This window comes from Schistocerca piceifrons, chromosome 1 (genome assembly GCF_021461385.2).
Source record: "Schistocerca piceifrons isolate TAMUIC-IGC-003096 chromosome 1, iqSchPice1.1, whole genome shotgun sequence".
NCBI lineage: Eukaryota > Metazoa > Arthropoda > Insecta > Orthoptera > Acrididae > Schistocerca > Schistocerca piceifrons.
The window spans coordinates 885,873,171-885,894,494 of NC_060138.1; the positions used below are offsets into that span (position 1 = coordinate 885,873,171).

At 41.7% G+C, this 21,324-nt stretch overlaps 1 protein-coding gene across 2 annotated transcripts in view; it reads left to right on the plus strand.

Moving 5' to 3' along the window:
* The window catches only part of LOC124792905 (esterase E4-like), a 240,405-nt gene that overhangs the window by 21,575 nt on the left and 197,506 nt on the right, over positions 1-21,324 (plus strand). For both annotated transcript variants that reach the window (XM_047257978.1, XM_047257979.1), the window contains exon 2: positions 21,033-21,211. In XM_047257978.1, the coding sequence (XP_047113934.1) occupies positions 21,033-21,211 (179 nt within the window). The remainder of the gene's footprint in view (positions 1-21,032; positions 21,212-21,324) is intronic.

The following is a 21,324-nucleotide window of genomic DNA, read 5'->3' on the forward strand; positions in this document are numbered from 1 at the left end:
GCGTAGTGTTAGACAGACATGTAGATCCCTCCCATCGGCGACATGGTGGCCACGATCGTACAAAGAGTTCCATACCGTAGCGGCATATTGCGGAAAATGCAGGAGAGTAGTTCTTCGTAATCTAGGCGTGTACAGTCCTCCTACGTCTTGGGATCTGTTTGGCGCTGTTACCGTGGACGGGAGATCTCTCGTCCAAAATTGATACATCAGTAATGTTAGGCACCAACTGCAACTTTCTCAGCAGTTGCTGGGCACTGTGCCCGCGATCATCGGTTCACTGCTGCATACGCACACTAGAAGTCTAAGGGGCGGCTATCTATTCTCCAGCAGACGACATGATTCTCGCTGGAGTTAGTGCAGATACTGGACGACTCTCTTTAGATGTGTGTTACAGATAAAATATCTTTGGTTGGAGGCGTAAGAGTTTTACTATGACGTCACATAATGTAGTAATTTAGTGTGATATTTCTTATACAGTATCTTTGGATTGTAGAATTCTCAATTCCGTTACTATTTCTATCAACGTGTTCGTTTCTAATACTGTAACATCACACGCTAGTAATGGAATGGTGGCTTAGCAACGATACATAAATTGGGACCAAAGCTGACATCATGACGTCGATCGACGCAATGCGACGTCGTGATGCGACGCGACTCTGTGACGCGACGACGTAACACCACACGACGCGATGTTGACACATATATCGCGTAAATGGCTACAATGTACAAAATCGTGAAAAATATGTGAAACTGAGAGTACTTACCCATTATCCGCCTGGGTATTGCGTCTGCTGGTGCTCCTAAATATTAAACAAACAGACCTCAAATGACGTAATTTGTTATAAACATACAGACTTGGCCTGTCCCTATGGTACCCTGCTCCAGAGTGTCCCAGTTATAAAAGATGCAGTTGGGAGGTGTGCCTCAGTATCAGCGATACCTAATTCTGCATTGTGATTGCCTGAGAGCATCACGACATCGACAAGACATTGGCAACAGTCTTATATAATTGCACGAAATACATAAATTTGTAAAAAAAAACCTGGTAAAAATATGTAAAATTGAGGAACGTACGAAAAACACACAAAACTAAGAGTACTTACATAAAACTGTCTGGGTATAGCGTCTGCCGGTGCCTCGGAGCATTAAACAAATAGACCTGGAGTGACATACTTTGTTATGAACAAACAGCCACAACCTCTCCCTGCACTTTAGAGTGCCTATAGCTGTAAAATAGGAAAGCTGTGAAAAATACGTAAAATTGAGGAAAATACGCAAGAATACGTGAAACTTATAATACTTACATTTCTGTCTACGTGAGGTCTCTGCTGGTGCCACATAACGTTGTTATTAACAATTAGACCCAGGGTGACGTAGCTTGTTACAAACAAACAGACACAACCTCTCCCTATGCTTCAAACTGCCTCTTGTTATAAAACAGGAACATTGCGGAAAATACATGAAAATGGAAATGAGCGTTTGGCGTGACTGGCCGGGAGGCCCCTTGCGAGGCAGGTACGGCTGCCTTGGTGCAGGTCTTATTACATTCGACCTGCGCGCCGATTGTGGATGAAATGATGATGAATACAGCACAACACTCAGTCCCTGAGCGGAGAAAATCCCCGACCTAGCTGGGAATCGACCCCGGGCCCGTAGGACGGCAATCCTTCACACTGACCACTGAGCTATCTGGGCGGACGCGGAAAGTACATGAAACTGGGGAAACTACGACAAATGGAAAAATACGTAAAAATGAGAGTACTTACATATCTGTCTGGCTATGGTCTCTGCTGGTGTAACGTAATATTGGCATTAACAACAGAACTCAAGTGACATGACTTAACGTTATACTTTTGTTAACAAATAGATGCTGTCCAGCTCCTGAGTAACCCCTCCCACACAAGTGTCCCAGTTACAGAAGATGAGTATGGGGAGGGGGTGCTTCATCCTCATTGGTCCAGGGGGAGGGGAGAGGGAGTTGGCGCCACTCTCGTGTCACATGAGTGTTCTGTCTGCCATACCTGCAGGGTTATCACATATATGTTTCGGAACCTTCTGCTCACAATATCTATATCGTAAATAGAAAAATTAGCGAAGAGGTTGGCTCCACATCGCTGCATGTATTGTGACCTGGGCGTCGGGCTCTGACAGGCTTTAGCTGAACTAAGACGAGTCAGGAGCGGGCTTGAACAGTCGTTCGGCACGAAGTTTATAAATCGACAGTTTATTATATAATTCGATCCAAGTTACATACGGTTTCCACTATAAAGAATTACACTTTATCTAAATGTGGTGATCTCGACATTGTGCACCTAACATCAGAAAAGCTATTTGCAGAGTTTAAAACTAGTACTTTTAACAGACATTCGTTTGAAAAAGTGGTAAACTTACAGTTCTATGAAGAGCCCTGCAGCGTTGACGATTTCACACAATGAAACACAATGTTTTCGTGCTGAGGAGTCATTTATGAGAATGCCGTTGTATGAATAACAGCAGTTAGCAGTTAGACAGTTAATGGTTGCATTAATGAAAACCTCAACATTTATTACGAAAATTTGAAAATTCATTTAAAAGCATTATTAAGTGTGATTCAATACCTAGAACAATTATAAACTGCAAAACTGGAATCCGAAAACCGTTCCTTAAGTCATGGCACTGTGGCCATTTCACGAATTATTTCCTTAGAATACTAAAACGTCCTTTGGTGCATATTTTAGAGTACGATTTTGTAGTGCCTGCAGCATCACCAAGCTCCATTCGCCTGTGTTTGGCCCACACAACACCAACATATTCCATTATAAGCAGCACAATCGTCTTTTATCTAATGTGATTCCAAGGTGGCAAATAGATAAAACATGGGTTTAAGAGGGAGCGAATGTCTCTCAGATTCTGTAAGCTTTTTCTGTAACCTGCAGGACGAGTCGGCGAAACATCAGTCTCCTGTCCAGTGTGACTCCAAGATACTTAGCCGCTGAGGACCATTCGATGGCTTTACCCTACAACAAAATTTGTAGTGGTATTTGGGAACCATCTTCTGAGTTACTTGATGTCCTAAGTTTTCGAGACATCGTATGATAGTTCCCATTTCCGTGTCCACATGGCGAAGTTGTCGTTTACCTGTTGTAGTCGTCAGCATGTCATTTCAACATTCGTGTTACTATAACAGTGTTATGAGCATGTAGAATGAGCTACACACCTTTGTCCGGAGACAAATCTACCGCGTAGACTGTGGATTGCGTACAACAGCAGGCCGAGAACAGAGCCTAGGGAATGACTGTGTGGATGAAACCACAGGTGAACATGACGTTGTCAGATTGTCAGCGCTTACATGAAAGATTCAGCCTTGTAGATAACTCTGTAGGAGACTGATGTATGACATGGGGACCCTTACACTAATATGTTGTACAAAACATCCTTATGCCATGTGGAGTCAAAAGTTCCTGAGACTTCAAAGAGAATGGCAGCGAAATGCTCCCAAAGTTCCATAGGTTACATAGAGTATTCTGATAGACATAGTTTCTGTGGCATGGTCACGATGGAAACTCAACTGATTATTGGGAGCAGGCCTCCATATCGGTGTACCTGTGAAGATGCAATAGGTGTATCCTGTCCAACAGTTTTGACAGCATGGAAAGGGAATCTGTCGTTTGGTAGCTCCTGGGAGAGTCGCACTTTCTTACCAGGCATCAGAATTGCAACGATCTCGGTGTGCTTCCAGGCTAGATGGTCGGTGGCTGCAGGTGGTATTTGTATTAGCAGGAGGTTAATAAATAAATCTGGGCCTCCTGCTCTGTTGAAGTTGGAACAGTTTAGTTGATTCTTGACCACATCTGGTGTGATTGGTTCAATGATGTCATCACCTGCTCGTGCTCTTAGATGTTGTGGCAACCTCTCAGTGATGAGGTCGATGTGTTACAGGTCAGCTGAGTCGATGATCAATGTAAAGTTGTTGACGAAGGTGTCCACTAGAATGTTCACATTTGCACGAGACCCCGCAAATGGAATTATTGTCCTTAACAAGTGGCGGGATTTTTTAATCATCTGCTGCTGCTGGTGGACTGGCGTTTTGATCTGTTTGGATCATCTATAGTGTTAGGTGCTGTTGAACTGCATCTTCACTGGGTTCTCGAGGATTTGGAGCATCTTATAGAACGTTTGTCACACTTTCACGAAAAGTGTTCCAAAATGTGCTGCAGATGTAGAAAAAGTATCTACTTTCAGATCAGATATTACTAGCACATAGTTCTATGGCAAAACAAGTCTAATGATTGCTGTGATGCTACATGGGAGCGATTTTGCGATGGTAATATCTAAGGCAGTACCTTTTCTTCTGTTAATCTGGTAACATGTAGGATCACATGGACCAATGGCAATGGCGTCTTTATCTCTAATGATGTGCAGAAGATGGTGGCTGCTAGCACTAGTCAGCTTAGAGTTTTTTGGATTAACCTTTTTGTGTTAAAGTCTTCGTCAATAAACATTCTACCATGGAATGCGAGAAGGGTCGCAATATCGACGCGATCCTGCATATCTCAGTAGCCTGTAGGTGGCTATGATACTGCCTTGCACTGTGTCAACTGCTACTCATGTTGATTCTGGTGTCTCCAGCTCTGGTAACAGTGGGAAGTCATGTCGTGATTTCTTTCTGTAGATGACCATTCCATTGCAGGCAGTTGGACTATAATTTCTGTAACAGACAAATTGCTGACCTGATGTCAGTGCTGCGCTTTGAATGAGACTCCGTGGGAAGTACATGTCTATCTCTCATTTGGCAAGAAATTCCCAGAATTCTGCAGCCTTGTTGTTCAGGGTGGGCAAAATAAATATTTCATCCAACCCCACCCAAGCAAATATTTTTAAATTTTTGGGCCAGTTTTATTTTGCCCAACCTGTACACGACGTTGATATTCTGTTTCGACAGTTAACCCGAATGCTCATTGTCGATATTGTCAGAATTGATGGGGCTTATGGCCTCTGCTACCGCTGTAAGGACAATGGTTGCTATACAATAAAGGATTTCATGTATACCCTTCAGTAGTTTCAGTGTATCATTTAGCGTGTTTAACCTCTTCACGCGAGAGATCTTTTTTTAAAAAAAGAAAAAAAAAGGAAATTTTTCTTTTCATGTTTTACAGTAAATAAACAAACAAACAGGATACAAATGAAAATGAAGTATTTTTTGATGATTTAGTAAGTCATAAGTAGATGTCCATATATGTTGATCTCATGTCTGACTTATCATGAAAATGTATTAGTCTTTGCTTTGTATTTTTTTCTTCCTCACTTCAATAAAAACATTTTATCAGCAATATATATCACCTGGTGATCAAAAAGTCAGTATAAATTTTAAAACTGAATAAATCACGGAATAATGTAGATAGAGTGGTACAAATTGACACACATGCTTGGAATGACATGGGGTTTTATTAGAACCAAAAAAAAAAAAAAATACAAAAGTTCAAAAAATGTCTGACAGATGGCGCTTCATCAGATCAGAATAGCAATAATTAGCATAACAAAGTAAGACAAAGCAAAGATTATGTTCTTTACAGTAAATGCTCAATATGTCCACCATCATTCCTCAACAATAGCTGTAGTCGAGAAATAATGTTGTGAACAGCACTGTAAAGCATGTCCGGAGTTATGGTGAGGCATTGGCGTCGGATGTTGTCTTTCAGTATCCCTAGAGATGTCTGACAGATGGCGCTTCATCAGATCAGAATAGCAATAATTAGCATAACAAAGTAAGACAAAGCAAAGATTATGTTCTTTACAGTAAATGCTCAATATGTCCACCATCATTCCTCAACAATAGCTGTAGTCGAGAAATAATGTTGTGAACAGCACTGTAAAGCATGTCCAGAGTTATGGTGAGGCATTGGCGTCGGATGTTGTCTTTCAGTATCCCTAGAGATGTCGGTTGATAACGATACACTTGCGACTTCAGGTAACCCCAAAGCCAATAATCGCACGGACTGAGGTCTGGGGACCTGGGAGGCCAAGCATGACGAAAATGGCGGCTGAGCACACGATCATCACCAAACGACGCGCATCTGTCGGACATTTTGTGAACTTTGTTTTTTTTGTTTGTTCTAATAAAACCCCATGTTATTCCAAGCATGTGTGTCAATTTTTACGTCTCTGTCTACATTATTCCGTGGTTTATTAAGTTTTCAAATTTATACTGACTTTTTGACCACCCAATATAGGGTGTTACAAAAAGGTACGGCCAAACTGTCTGGAAACATTCCTCACACACAAATAAAGAAAATATACTAAAATGTAGACTTTCACGGCCGGAAATATCATGTCCATTATAATTATCCAGGTTGTTATGCCGTGGTCAGTTGATGAATTCTGTGTCGATTCCCAACGTTTCGTCTCCGACTGCGGGAGACATCTTCAAGGGGGTCCATGGCTCAATGGAAGGTCCAACACACCCACTGGCTCGCTACTGACTGCGGGAGACATCTTCAAGGGGGTCCGTAGTTCAATGGAAGGTCCAACACACCCACTGGCTCGCTACTGACTGTAGCGAGCCAGTGTGTGTGTTGGACCCTCCATTGAGCTACGGACCCCCTTGAAGATGTCTCCCGCAGTCGGAGACGAAACGTTGGGAATCGACACAGAATTCATCAACCGACCACGGCATAACAGCCCGGATAATTATAATGGACATAAAGAAAATATGTTATGTGGACATGTGTCCGGAAACGCTTACTTTCCATGTTAGAGCTCATTTTATTACTTCTCTTCAAATCACATTAATCATGGATTGGAAACACACAGCAACAGAGCGTACCAGCGTGACTTCAAACACTTTGTTACAGGAAATGTTCAAAATGTCCTCCGTTAGCGAGGATACATGCATCCACCCTCCGTCGCATGGAATCCCTGATGCGCTGATGCAGCTTTGGAGAATGGCGTATTGTATCACAGCTGTCCACAATACGAGCACGAAGAGTCTCTACCTTTGGTACCGGGGTTGCGTAGACAAGAGCTTTCAAATGCCCCCATAAATGAAAGTCAAGAGGGTTGAGTTCAGGAGAGCGTGGAGGCCATGGAATTGGTCCGCCTCTACCAATCCATCGGTCACCGAATCTGTTGTTGAGAAGCGTACGAACACTTCGACTGAAATGTGCAGGAGCTCCATCGTGCATGAACCACATGTTGTGTCGTACTTGTAAAGGCACATGTTCTAGCACCACAGGTAGAGTATCCTGTATGAAATCACGATAACGTGCTCCATTGAGCGTAGGTGGAAGAAACTGAAATAAGCTCTAACATGGAAATTAAGCGTTTCCGGACGCATGTCCACATAACATCTTTTCTTTATTTGTATGTGAGGAATGTTTCCTGAAAGTTTGGCCGTACCTTTTTGTAACACCCTGTATATGTGTATATGTGTGTTTTCTTTGAAACAGTGAAGTGAATATGCTAATGCACAGAGAAAATGAAGTTCTTCAGTTAATATTTTTGAAATATATGATTTCTAATAAAGGTTTTTATTGATGCTGTAAAACAATTTCAAAAATGCAGGAAAATAATAATCGAATACCGTAATAATTTCTGGCAAGTAATAATTCTCTATTGCCAGTAAATAAATCTTCGGGCTTTATGATAATCTTCAAAACAGCTATTTTTCTTAATATATAAATACATTCCACATCTGACGCACATATCTCTTATCTTGGAGGTTTCCCCCGTTTTGAGTCATTCCTTGACTCAACAAATTTGGTTCGTTGGCCAACATTGTAAAACCTAACTTCTGAAATTGATTGCGACAAAAATCTTCTTAGCTTTTTATTCACGTTTTCTATATCATCTGCTTTTCACTGTCAGAGTGAAGCAACTGGCACGACATCTTAACGTTTCTATTGTTTGCCAGTCTGTTTCATCGAGCTAGGTAGGACAATATTCAGTCGAAAACGAGAATTCGTCATTTTTCCTGTCAGATTATTCCGCATTTCTGTCATTAAGAAGAGGTTTTAATTGCTCATCTGTTAATATTTCGTGCATTGTTGGAAGTGTAGAAACAACAGTTATGCATTATAACCTGAAGTTCATATACGAGGACCTGCAATTTATGCAAATCTGAACTAATTTTCAACATCTACGTTAGTAAGCGAACATAAGAGCCTAAAAAAAAAACCAAAAAAACACGGGTTTTCAGTGTAATATTTAGTCATAATAATTATTTATATACCTATTCGATGAGTGGAAGTAACTAGTTTCTGTATATGACCAGCTGTAAAATAGCACACGAATCGTTACTCGTAAGGTGTTGGAGCCTGGTTTCAAAACTAAGAACTAGATGGGCCACACTCGCGTACCGTCATCGGTCTATAAGCGGAAAAAAACGCCTTTTTACGGAGAAAAAAAATGAACGAAGGTCCACATGTGTGGACCGAAGGAACAACTTGATGATGGCAATGTTGTTTTTTCTGGCCGAAAGTCTGGTAGCTTGGCAGGGGCGCCAGCAGGTTTTTGTCTCAGTAGGGGCAAAAAATTTTCACCATATATATATATATATATATATATATATATATATATATATATATATATATATATACTCCTGGAAATTGAAATAAGAACACCGTGAATTCATTGTCCCAGGAAGGGGAAACTTTATTGACACATTCCTGGGGTCAGATACATCACATGATCACACTGACAGAACCACAGGCACATAGACACAGGCAACAGAGCATGCACAATGTCGGCACTAGTACAGTGTATATCCACCTTTCGCAGCAATGCAGGCTGCTATTCTCCCATGGAGACGATCGTAGAGATGCTGGCTGTAGTCCTGTGGAACGGCTTGCCATGCCATTTCCACCTGGCGCCTCAGTTGGACCAGCGTTCGTGCTGGACGTGCAGACCGCGTGAGACGACGCTTCATCCAGTCCCAAACATGCTCAATGGGGGACAGATCCGGAGATCTTGCTGGCCAGGGTAGTTGACTTACACCTTCTAGAGCACGTTGGGTGGCACGGGATACATGCGGACGTGCATTGTCCTGTTGGAACAGCAAGTTCCCTTGCCGGTCTAGGAATGGTAGAACGATGGGTTCGATGACGGTTTGGATGTACCGTGCACTATTCAGTGTCCCCTCGACGATCACCAGTGGTGTACGGCCAGTGTAGGAGATCGCTCCCCACACCATGATGCCGGGTGTTGGCCCTGTGTGCCTCGGTCGTATGCAGTCCTGATTGTGGCGCTCACCTGCACGGCGCCAAACACGCATACGACCATCATTGGCACCAAGGCAGAAGCGACTCTCATCGCTGAAGACGACACGTCTCCATTCGTCCCTCCATTTACGCCTGTCGCGACACCACTGGAGGCGGGCTGCACGATGTTGGGGCGTGAGCGGAAGACGGCCTAACGGTGTGCGGGACCATAGCCCAGCTTCATGGAGACGGTTGCGAATGGTCCTCGCCGATACCCCAGGAGCAACAGTGTCCCTAATTTGCTGGGAAGTGGCGGTGCGGTCCCCTAAGGCACTGCGTAGGATCCTACGGTCTTGGCGTGCATCCGTGCGTCGCTGCGGTCCGGACCCAGGTCGACGGGCACGTGCACCTTCCGCCGACCACTGGCGACAACATCGATGTATTGTGGAGACCTCACGCCCCACGTGTTGAGCAATTCGGCGGTACGTCCACCCGGCCTCCCGCATGCCCACTATACGCCCTCGCTCAAAGTCCGTCAACTGCACATACGGTTCACGTCCACGCTGTCGCGGCATGCTACCAGTGTTAAAGACTGCGATGGAGCTCCGTATGCCACGGCAAACTGGCTGACACTGACGGCGGCGGTGCACAAATGCTGCGCAGCTAGCGCCATTCGACGGCCAACACCGCGGTTCCTGGTGTGTCCGCTGTGCCGTGCGTGTGATCATTGCTTGTACAGCCCTCTCGCAGTGTCCGGAGCAAGTATGGTGGGTCTGACACACCGGTGTCAATGTGTTCTTTTTTCCATTTCCAGGAGTGTATATATATATTATGTTTCTGAACCGTATTCTGCCAATAAATTGTTTTCTTACCACTAATAATTGTTTAAGCGTTAAAAAACACTGCTCATGCAATGAACGCAGTTGGATTTGAATTAACAGTCCGGAAAAAAAACGGTTCACTACACTCAACTGTATAAACCTGGTCAAATTCACTTACATTACTGTGAAAGCCTCTTTTATGCATTTAACAATAGCGTTCTGCAGCTGCTAGTGTACTAAGAACGACTCTTTCATGTGATACAGCTCTATTTTGGAATAGGCCTACGCATTCTAATATGCTTACTGAATTACTTTTGTTCTCTGAAGAACATTTGTCGTTTCATGGTAAGCCAGATGTTTTCCCCTTGTATGCAATTTAGAAATACTGATGCACTTTTAGTAGCATGCCAGAGTTATGAACATAAAAAACTAACATTATAACTGTAGTAAAACCTGTTTTTACATTAGCAGACTGTACATTTGGCCACCATTTTCGTTTGGTCCTATCCTACGCTTTTTCTCTCTGAACTACTTGTTTTCCTGCTATTAAAAATCGACATTCGGAAGTAACTGAAGGATATCTTGTCATCCTTCCCTTCAAACAACGTTTAGAAAGCTCCATCCTCCCCTTTTCTTAAATTAATTGGATGATGATCCCAAATTATTCGGTTTTTCCTTCTCCTTTTCATTAGTCGACACAATAACAATACTTAGATTTTACTGTCTGTTCATTTCAAACAAAACTGTACGTTTAAAAACAATGAATAATTTACGTAACACATTAAAATTAAATGAATGGATATGATGATGAAAGTACATTGCCTTTAATCTGCTGACTCGTGCGGTGGCGACGGTGATTTTACCGCCATGTGTGTTAACACTGGACTTCTGGCAATGACGACGGTCAATTGACCTGGCGGAAAATATCCGCTGTGAGTGCAACCGGTCTTAATGACCTGGTCAAAAAGAGCGTGGCCTGGCGGTCCGACCTGTGTGGCCTTGAACAGCAACGGCAACGGCAACGGCCAGGCCGCATCGTTGTTGTAGATAGGTGTCGGTCACACAGGGCGCGACTCTGGCCGGCTCGTCGCACCGGCTGACGCCGAGTTTCAACACAGACAGATTCGCAGCAGCCCTGTGCGGCTGTTTGCATTTGCTGGCGCATTTGACAGCAACGGCGCGAGGCCGAGGCAGATCTTTGATACCACGCTACAAGTGCAAGCTGGTATGTGATGAGGTTCCGTCCGTTTCCACGGTGTGACAGCTGACGCAGCAGCACCCGCTTTTGTCTGTGCGGCGTTCCTTGCCCCGGTCATCCGCCGTGCCTGACCCGCACAGGCAGACTGCGGCGTTGTGTCTGACCAGGCCTTCAAGAAGCTGAAAATCAGTTTTTATCTTTCCTGTATGTTTGGAAACTGGCACATCCGGGGTATATTATAGTAACGAAGCCTAGAAACACAGGTGGCCCTTGTGACTCCTAAGGGATTGAGACCACTCATTTCTAAGTCATTATCGAACTACCACATACAAGCCATCATTGTCCCATTAATCACAGTCACTTATTAGTTACCATCTCTCTACAATATGCCATATAGGTCAAGTGCCTAGATGGTTAATGGCGTACCGTCGCTTGCAATACTGAAGTAAATGGCAACCGGCAAATGTTTCAAACTTGGTCCCAGTGTGGCGACTCCACATGGTCATAGAGAGGAGACAAATAAAACTGGAAACGCATTCCCGAATGAAATTTGGCAGTTCTGCAAAGTTTAGATTCGTGTGCTATGCTGTATTCTTACAGGCAGACGCGCTAGTGTCAGCCACATCGGTTTTAGATGAATTCGCTGTTTCTCACACATTTGCTGTTAAGGTGTCTCATTTTAAGAGTTAATGTTGTGGGAATATTCTTAATTGCTCTCGTAAATGCACATTTTGAGGCACAACGCCATGTCAGTAAGTGCACCACCGCTGACAGACGTTAATAGGTGCTTAAATAATAACAATTTCAGATTGTTAAATAGGTAAAAACAAATTACTTTCTCTTTTTAAGTAAGAATAAATCGTTCATTTTCGTCTGCCTTAATACATTTTCTTGCTATTTACACTTTTCTCTGTTAGTCCCCTGAAAAATGAAAAAAAAAAACAGGGCTTTACTTTCTATTTTGTAAAGTAAAAACTAAATGTACACAATAATTTCCATAACTCATAACAGATTCATGTCTTAACAAATGTTGTGAACTTTGCTTGAAAGGATGATGTGACTGTTTTATTGTTAGAAACATATTAATGTAGTTTGAAATACTGTTGTAAATTTAATATTAAGAACAAAGGAAGGTATACGATTGTGGAAATCGGTTCTGTTACTAATAATGTGCAAAACTTGACTACTCACATACATGCATTACTTAAACAGAAATTGAATTCGTCTTGGGTCCTTCCCATAACTATCTACCACTTTTTCGATAAAGGACTCCTCCTGTGATTTTATCTTATCACGATGAACTAGCACCATACATAAACAACTGAGTCGATTATCTGCCATGGTAGTTCTTAGCCACGTTTTCACGCGCCTGAGAGTGCTGCGAACAAACATGACGTAGGCCTATACTAATTCATACAGTGTAACCTTCTTGAATTACTCTAGTGTGATAACATTTCAAACAAGATTTAAAAATAATTAGAAGAAATGTATCATCTGATTTAATAAATTGTTTCAAAGTCTTTCTAATTAAGTAATTACAATCAGAAAAATGTTACTGTGGTAATTAAGTACCTGAACGATCTTTCCGCGGAGTAGGTGGTTGCCGGTAAGCTAAGGTCTATCTTCAAGGCTGAAACTACGCCGGGCAAGAATTTGGCTTTGTCCAGTAGATCAGTCAGGCTTAATTCAGCAATATCTCCTTCAGTTGCTTTATCGCGTTTCCACATACTGATCCATGTCCGTGCTTCTTTAGCAAAGTTATCTAAAAGATCGCCATAAAATCGTTTGATATTTTCAATTATCCTTTTCATATCTAGGCTGCTTTGGGATTTCATTACCTTTAGGTGCAAGCAGAAAATCTCAAAAGATGCCTTGTTTTCTTCTGAAAACCGTTCTTGCAAGGACTGGACTAGGGAATCCAAATATGGAATAAAGAGAGATTTTCTGTAGTACTCAGTGACAGAAACTGATGGATGATTTAAACGATGCATTTGTCGTGCAACAACTCGCAGTTGTCGAATGCCAGTGACATGTATTCCAAGTGCACTATAGTTGCTTTCAGCATTTTTCATTATAATTTCAAATTTGGCTTCCGCATTTTCTCTGTCATCCAATAACATTTCTACAATTCCTTGAGTGTGTTCTGAAACTTCTAACAAGTTAATGCTTACTGATTGTAGGATATTGGTGACAGGTTCTAGTTTGGCTGAATATTTTGCTATGACTTTTAATGTAACAATAAATGTTGAAGTAAATGTGCTGTAAAGTTACCAGGCTTTCTGCCTGGTTTCGCGATCTCCTTCTTTATGTAAAATTGCTAATGCTTCAACAATTTCTAAAAACTTATCATTAAATTTCCTTATCGACTTATGCTTCTCATACCAGCGTGTCTCACACAGTTTTTGAAGGTTCCCAATTAGAACTTTCCTTTGCGTGCTCCCCCGGAAAAAAGAAATTCCTTCTTTGATAACACCAATGGCATTTCTAACCTCTGGTAAGGTGTTCAAATCATTCACAGCTACATTAAGTCTATGGCTAGCACAATGATAGAAGCGAGCTTTGGGATATTTCTCAGCAATTATCTTCTGTACTCCGCCAATTTTACCGGCCGTCGTACTGCGCCCGTCATAGCCTTGTCCTACCATTTTATCTAGATTTAAATCCCAAGCAGATAAAGTAGATATTATTGTGTTGGAAATATGTTTTGCATCTATTTGCCAATGGTGTAAATCCAAGGAAGTCTTCTCTGACAACAATAGTTGCAAGGTCTAAATAACGTGAAGAAAGAGAAAGTTGTTCTGCGCCTGCAATATCCATTGTTTCGTCTGCCAAAACTGAAAATGATTCGCTGTTATTGATGGTATTAATCCAATCATTTCTTAGTACTTCGGCGCATACATCAATTAAATCATTTTGGGTTCTATGAGAAACATAGGTAGCATTTTTAGGCGCACCCTCAAAATGTTTCCGCATTGTTTCGGCACCTGGCTGTAACAAATCATCAAATACAGCATTTGAATTTGTTTTTCCTCTTAAAGGTAAGTCATGTAATGGACAAAACAATACACAAGAAACAATTGATTTTAACTTTGCACGATTAGTTTGTACTGATTTCGCAAAATTCTCGTTGGCGAGTTCTTCCACACTTTGTTTTGTTTGTCACAACACTAATGAAATTTTTTGACTTTTCTATTGCATCTTTATGCCACTCGGAATTCATATGCATTTTTGCACATTCATGGAACTTTTTGAAACTTGTGAATGGGCGGCTTATGAATGCGCCATGATGACTACCATGCGTTATGCGTGGGCAGAAAAGCAAACAAAACTTGCAGAGAGCACCTTTAACTGCTTTAGAATAGACCATCACGGATATAATGACAGCCAGTCTGGTCGAAATGTTCTTTTTGTGCTGTCTATGTCATTCTTAAAATTCTTATACTTTAAGCAATTGTCAATATCCTTTTTTTTTTTTTTCAATGTAATTTCCGACATCGGGAATACTGACCAGGATACTACTACCCTTTTCATCAACGCACTTGAAGTACTGGCTTCGTCTTTATTTTCTCCATCAGCACAACTACTGGAATTTTTAATAGCGATGGTTGCGTTTGACTCACCCTATTCCTGTGATACCTCATCATAGACAGTATCTTCTTCGGCACCTCCACTTTCATTTGTAGTTTTCATTCGCTTATGAGGTACACGTGTATCGGTCATTTCGCCACTGTATACACTGCGCTTTTACATTCGCAACGCAAATGCAAACCACAATCATGCACCACTGTTCACTTACAACTTACAATGAATTTACACAACCCTTAACGCGATGCGATGCCGAACCGAGCTGAGTGATGACTAAAGAACAGAAACTGAAATCGTATCACAGTGGTGGGAGGAAGGGAGGGGTTTTGGTTCAACAATGAAACAGCGCGGTGTCCATTAGACCGCAAGCCAGCGACTTTGAGTTTCGCGCGATCGTTTGGAGCGGTTTCTTGCGATGGATATGGAAATATTTATGCGATATGTTCCTATTGGAACATAGCAAGACTCATCTAGAACGTTCCGGAAATGAAGGTAGCTCACGCAACACCCTGCTAGATCACGTTCGTTAACAGTAGTTCCAATGACGAATATTGCCTACTTCTACAGACAAGTAGCGATACTAGTGGCCACACAGTACCCTCTAACACTTTTTCAGCAAACTAACAGGAACATAATACAATACGCTAATTTAAATTAGCGTCTGACGTTAACCATTATTTGAAATGTGAAGGAATAAAATTTTGGTGAGTGTGTTTTGTTGTGAAACTATATTATGTTGCCAGTTGAGGTTTATGAAGAGGTTTGTACCTAATGATGTGGGAACAGAGAAGCTGACATTTTAGTACCCTATAAGTCATAGGTTAGAAAATTTAAAAAGGGAAATGGATAGGTTAAAGTTAGATATAGTGGGAATTAGTGAAGTTCGGTGGCAGGAGGAACAAGACTTCTGGTCAGGTGAATACAGGGTTATAAATACAAAATCAAATAGGGGTAATGCAGGAGTGGGTTTAACAATGAATAAAAAATAGGAGTGCGGGTAAGCTACTACAAACAGCATAGTGAACGCATTATTGTAGCCAAGACAGACACGAAGCCCACGCCTACTACAGTAGTAAAAGTTTATATGCCAACTAGCTCTGCAGATGACAAAGAAATTGAAGAAATGTATGATGAAATAAAAGAAATTATTCAGATAGTGAAGGGAGACGAAAATTTAGTGGTCATGGGTGACTGGAATTCGGTAGTAGGAAAAGGGAGAGAAGGAAACGATGAAAGAGGAAGCCGCCTGATAGAATTTTGCACAGAGCACAACTTAATCATAGCTAACACTTGGTTCAAGAATCATAAAAGAAGGTTGTATACATGGAAGAAGCCTGGAGTTACTGACAGGTTTCAGATACATTACATAATAGTAAGACAGAGACTTAGGAACCAGGTTTTAAATTGTAAGACATTTCCAGGGGCAGATGTGGACTATGACCACAATCTATTGGTTATGAACTGTAGATTAAAACTGAAGAAACTGCAAAATGGTGGAAATTTAAGGAGATGGGATCTGGATAAAGTGAATGAACCAGAGGTTGTACAGAGTTTCAGGGAGAGCATAAGGGAACAATTGACAGGAATGGGGGAAAGAAATACAATAGAAGAAGAATGGGTAGCTTTGAGAGATGAAGTAGTGAAGGCAGCAGAGGACCTAGTAGGTAAAAAGACGAGGGCTAGTAGAAATCCTTGGGTAACAGAAGAAATATAAAAATGCAGTAAATGAAGCAGGCAAAAAGGAATACAAACGTCTCAAAAACGAGATCGACAGGAAGTGCAAAATGGCTAAGCAGGGATGGCTAGAGGACAAATGTAAGGATGTAGAGGATTATCTCACTAGGGGTAAGATAGATACTGCATACAGCAAAATTAAAGAGACCTTTGGAGAAAAGAGAACCACTTATATGAATATCAAGAGCTCAGATGGAAACCCAATTCTAAGCAAAGAAGGGAAAGCAGAAAGGTGGAGGGAGTATATAGAGGGTCTATACAAGGGCAATGTACTTGACGACAATATTATGGAAATGGAAGAGGATGTAGATGAAGATGAAATGGGAGATACAATACTGCAGGAAAAGTTTAACAGAGCACTGAAAGACCTGAGTCGAAACAAGGCCCCGGGACTAGACAACATTCCATTAGAACTACTGACGCCCTTGGGAGAGCCAGTCCTGACAAAACTCTATCATCTGATGAGCAAGATGTATGAGACAGGCGAAATACCCTCAGACTTCAAGAAAAATATAATAATTCCGATCCCAAAGAAAGCAGGTGCTGACAGGTGTGAAAATTACCGAACAATCAGTTTAATAAGTCACGGATGCAAAATACTAACGCGTATTCTCTACAGACGATGGAAAACTGGTAGAAGCTGACCTTGGGGAAGATCATTTTGGATTCCTTAGAAAAATTGGAACACATGAGGCAATACTGACCCTACGACTTATCTTAGAAGCTAGATTAAGGAAAGGCAAACCTACGTTTCTAGCATTTGTAGACTTAGAGAAAGCTTTTGACAATGTTGACTGGAATACTCTCTTTCAAATTCTGAATGTGGCAGGGGTAAAATACAGGGAGCGAAAGGCTATTTACAATTTGTGCAGAAACCAGATGCCAGTTATAAGAGTCGAGGGGCACGAAAGGGAAGCAGTGGTTGGGAAGGGAGTGAGACAGGGTTGTAGCCTATCCCCGATGTTATTCAATCTGTGTGTTGAGCAAGCAGTAAAGGAAACAAAAGAAAAATTTGGAGTAGGTATTAAAATCCATGGAGAAGAAATAAAAACTTTAAGGTTCGCCGATGACATTGTAATTCTGTCAGAGACAGCAAAGGACTTGGAAGAGCAGTTGAATGGAATGGACAGTGTTATGAAAAGAGGGTATAAGATGAACATCAACAAAAGCAAAACGAGGATAATGGAATGTAGTCGAATTAAGTCGGGTGATGCTGAGGGAATTAGATTAGGAAATGAGACACTTAAAGTAGTAAAAGAGTGTTGCTATTTGGGGAGCAAAATAACTGATGATGGTCGAAGTAGAGAGGATATCAAATGTAGACTGGCATTGGCAAGGAAAGCGTTTCTGAAGAAGAGAAATTTGTTAACATCGAGTATAGATTTAAGTGTCAGGAAGTCGTTTCTGAAAGTATTTGTATGGAGTGTAGCCATGTATGGAAGTGCAACGTGGACGATAACTAGTTTGGACAAGAAGAGAATAGAAGCTTTCGAAATGTGGTGCTACAGAAGAATGCTGAAGATTAGATGGGTAGATCATATAACTAATGAGGAGGTATTGAATAGGATTGGGGAGAAGAGAATTTTGTGGCACAACTTAACTAGAAGAAGGGATCGGTTGGTAGGACATGTTCTGAGGCATCAAGGGATCACCAATTTAGTATTGGAGGGCAGCGTGGAGGGTAAAAATCGTAGAAAGAGACCAAGAGATGAATACACTAAACAGATTCAGAAAGATGTAGGTTGCAGCAGGTACTGGGAGATGAAGAGGCTTGCACAAGGTAGAGTCGCATGGAGAGCTGCATCAAACCAGTCTCAGGACTGAAGACCACAACAACAACAACAAGTCAACATTTTCGAGATGGAACTCTCACCATGGGTACCATTCTTAATGGGACCACGTACACATGTAGTAGTTTGTCGATCGACAGATTCGCTTTATTTTATTATAGCTTAATAGTAATGCCCAGAGTTGGTTAACATGTAAACAGTCTTTCCTTATCAGATATGCATTGTTTTCAGTTACTAAAATCTCGCATATTCCGGCTATAGATTTCTATCTTTAATTTTGTTTTTTTCGTCATATAGATACTGTTTCGTAGATTATTTTTCAAGGAAGATATAATTTTTTTGCGTTTGTGTTTAACGTCCCTTTATGACACAACTGATTCTTTTAATGTGTAAAGAACGAACAATGGGCGTGCCTTCAGGAAAGACGCTTAAATGTTGTTCAGTAATGCATTTGTAAAAAGTTAACAATTAACTGCTGGTTCATCTGATTATTCCCATTGTTACCTCACTTGCTTTTGTTAATTTCTACCATGCGTGGGTGTAGAAATAAAAATAAAGATACTTCGTAGGCAATAGCTGTAAGACGGATATATAACAATTTTGCACATCTTCAACGAAAGAGATTTCTTAAAGAAAAACTCACAATTTTAAAATTTATCATCATTTTTTAATTTTAGTTCGATTCTCCTATCTCTCTCTCTTTTTCGTAAGTCATCGGTCTTCTGAATTGTTTGATTGATGTGGCCTACCACGAGTTTCTTCCCTGTGCCAGCCTGTCTATCTCAGAGTAGCGCTTGCAACCTACGTCTTCAATTATTTGCTGAATGTATTCCAGTTTTTACACTTAACAGTTCACTTTAGTACCATGGAAATTATTCGGTTATGTCTTTACGGATACGCCTTCTTGTCAGTGTTTCACATATATTCCTTTCCATGCCACTCTCCGGAGAACTTTCCTTATCTTCTTTCAATTCGAATCTTGGGTGCGATGACTTGTCTGACTTCTCTGGGATGCATTTCCGTCGTTTGACGACATGGCTTCGTTTCTGCACTGCTCACTGGTCGTCGCGGTGAGAGTAGGTGACGGCGATTGTGCACCATTTGAAATGGATGTTACGAAGGTGATTCCTGTCTTTCTCAGCACTGATTCCTTGTGTCAGCTATGCTGTTGGCGGATGTTAACCTGTACAACTCACAGAATGATCTCCACAGCAAGTGGAACACATCAGCTTCTTCTTTTAAAACTTTTGTTTGCGTTTGCTGCTGCTGTGATTGCCGGCACATTTTACACATCATGCAGACGTACTGCTATGTAGTGAAACGTTGTTTTGGTCCTCTTCTGGGCTTTAGTCCCTCAGTGCTGACGTCAGCTGCTGGTACCCACTTGATGTTTTGTGGTGCTTCTGTTCTCGGCGGTGTCTATGGTGATGACTGATTTTCTTTGTCTTGTGTATTTCACTCACACGACATTGTGCCTCGAGTGTCATTTTCAGATAGTTCAGATAGCATTGATTGGGAGTCTTCTAATCACGATCTTCTTTAGAGCGCTCATTGTGGAGAGTGTAGGTGCAGTATCCAGGTTTCATTTCTTTGGACATTGTTGTAATCTTTGAGTGTTCATATCATATTGTTGCATGCTGGTTCTGGCTAAATTTGGGAGGACGACTGTTCAATCCCGCGTCTGGCCATCCTGATTTAGGTTTTCCCGGTTCCTTTGAAAGGGCACGGCTGACTTCCTTCCTCGTCCTTCCCTAATCCGTTGAGACCGATGACCTTGCTGTTTGGTCTCTTCCCCCGAACAACCCAACCCCTTTGGCTAAAAGAAAACCTAAGTGCAGTTCCTTGCAGAGGATACGAGGATGGCGCTCAGGTCTTGTATAGGTCAGTTATTTTCCTACATAGTGGACAGCAATCGATGGAGGCTTGGGTTCTCTAGCAGAGGTTGGGTAACTATGTTCTTCATTATGTCATCATGATGAGTACGTGTTTTCAGTATTAGTGCGATGAATATGTTGCCAATGACGCAGGGGTGGCGTCTTCTTCTTCGCAGTTATCTTCTCTCTTGAAGTTGGCGTCAGAGATTGCGTGACAGGTGGCTTTGGTTGATACCTGTGCACCAGGAACATATTTTGATGCACGTATCCCACGTCTGACATTGTCATTTGCTTCTTGCTCTCTTATACATAATTCCTTCTTTGTTTCATTTGAGCTTCTCTTTTTGATTGTGAAAAGGCTGATGTTATGCATCTCTTACGGTTTGCAGCCTCTGTTTCCGTGGCCTTTGGGGCTGACATTGCTGCCTCTTTGGGGGCAAGTGTTGCCACAGTTCAGAGGTGGGAATTGGGTTGACAGAGTGGCGGATGGCCACCAAGTTGCTGTTTCTGTTCATTTTGTGTTGACGAGATGGTGGCATCTGCGTTTCTCTGGGTGACCTTGTCGCCGCCCATTTCGTTGTCCGTTGTCAAAGTCTGGTCCATTATAGTGGGTTGAGCAGCCCTGACAGTCACTGAGCTGGAAGCCACAGCCTGCTGACCAGCAGTTATCCATCCATGCATAGACAGAGCTTGTGCATTCACCCAAATGGCACTCTTACTCGAGTAATGATGCCTCACTGTCTAAAACATACTGTATATTTCACTCATTTGCTAAGTATGTTGGTGGAACTGTCATTAGTAGATAGCTGATTAATATTCGTTTTTGATACTTACTGAAATGTTTTTCTTTTGGGCAGATGGTGTGGCTGAATATTTCTTAGGACAAGAAGAATTTGCTAAAATACCACCACCAGTTGTTAGAACTCCATTGGGATCTTTGAGGGGCTCAGTTATTGCATCCAGAACTGGAAAACCAATATATTCTTTCAGAGGAGTTCGCTACGCCCAGCCACCTGTTGGAAACCTCAGATTCAAGGTACTGTAGACATTTGATTATGACAATACTTGACATCTCTGTTCAAGATTTATAGCATTTTAATTTATTGATATTTTCATTGAAATTACATATTTCCTTTTGACTGACACTTT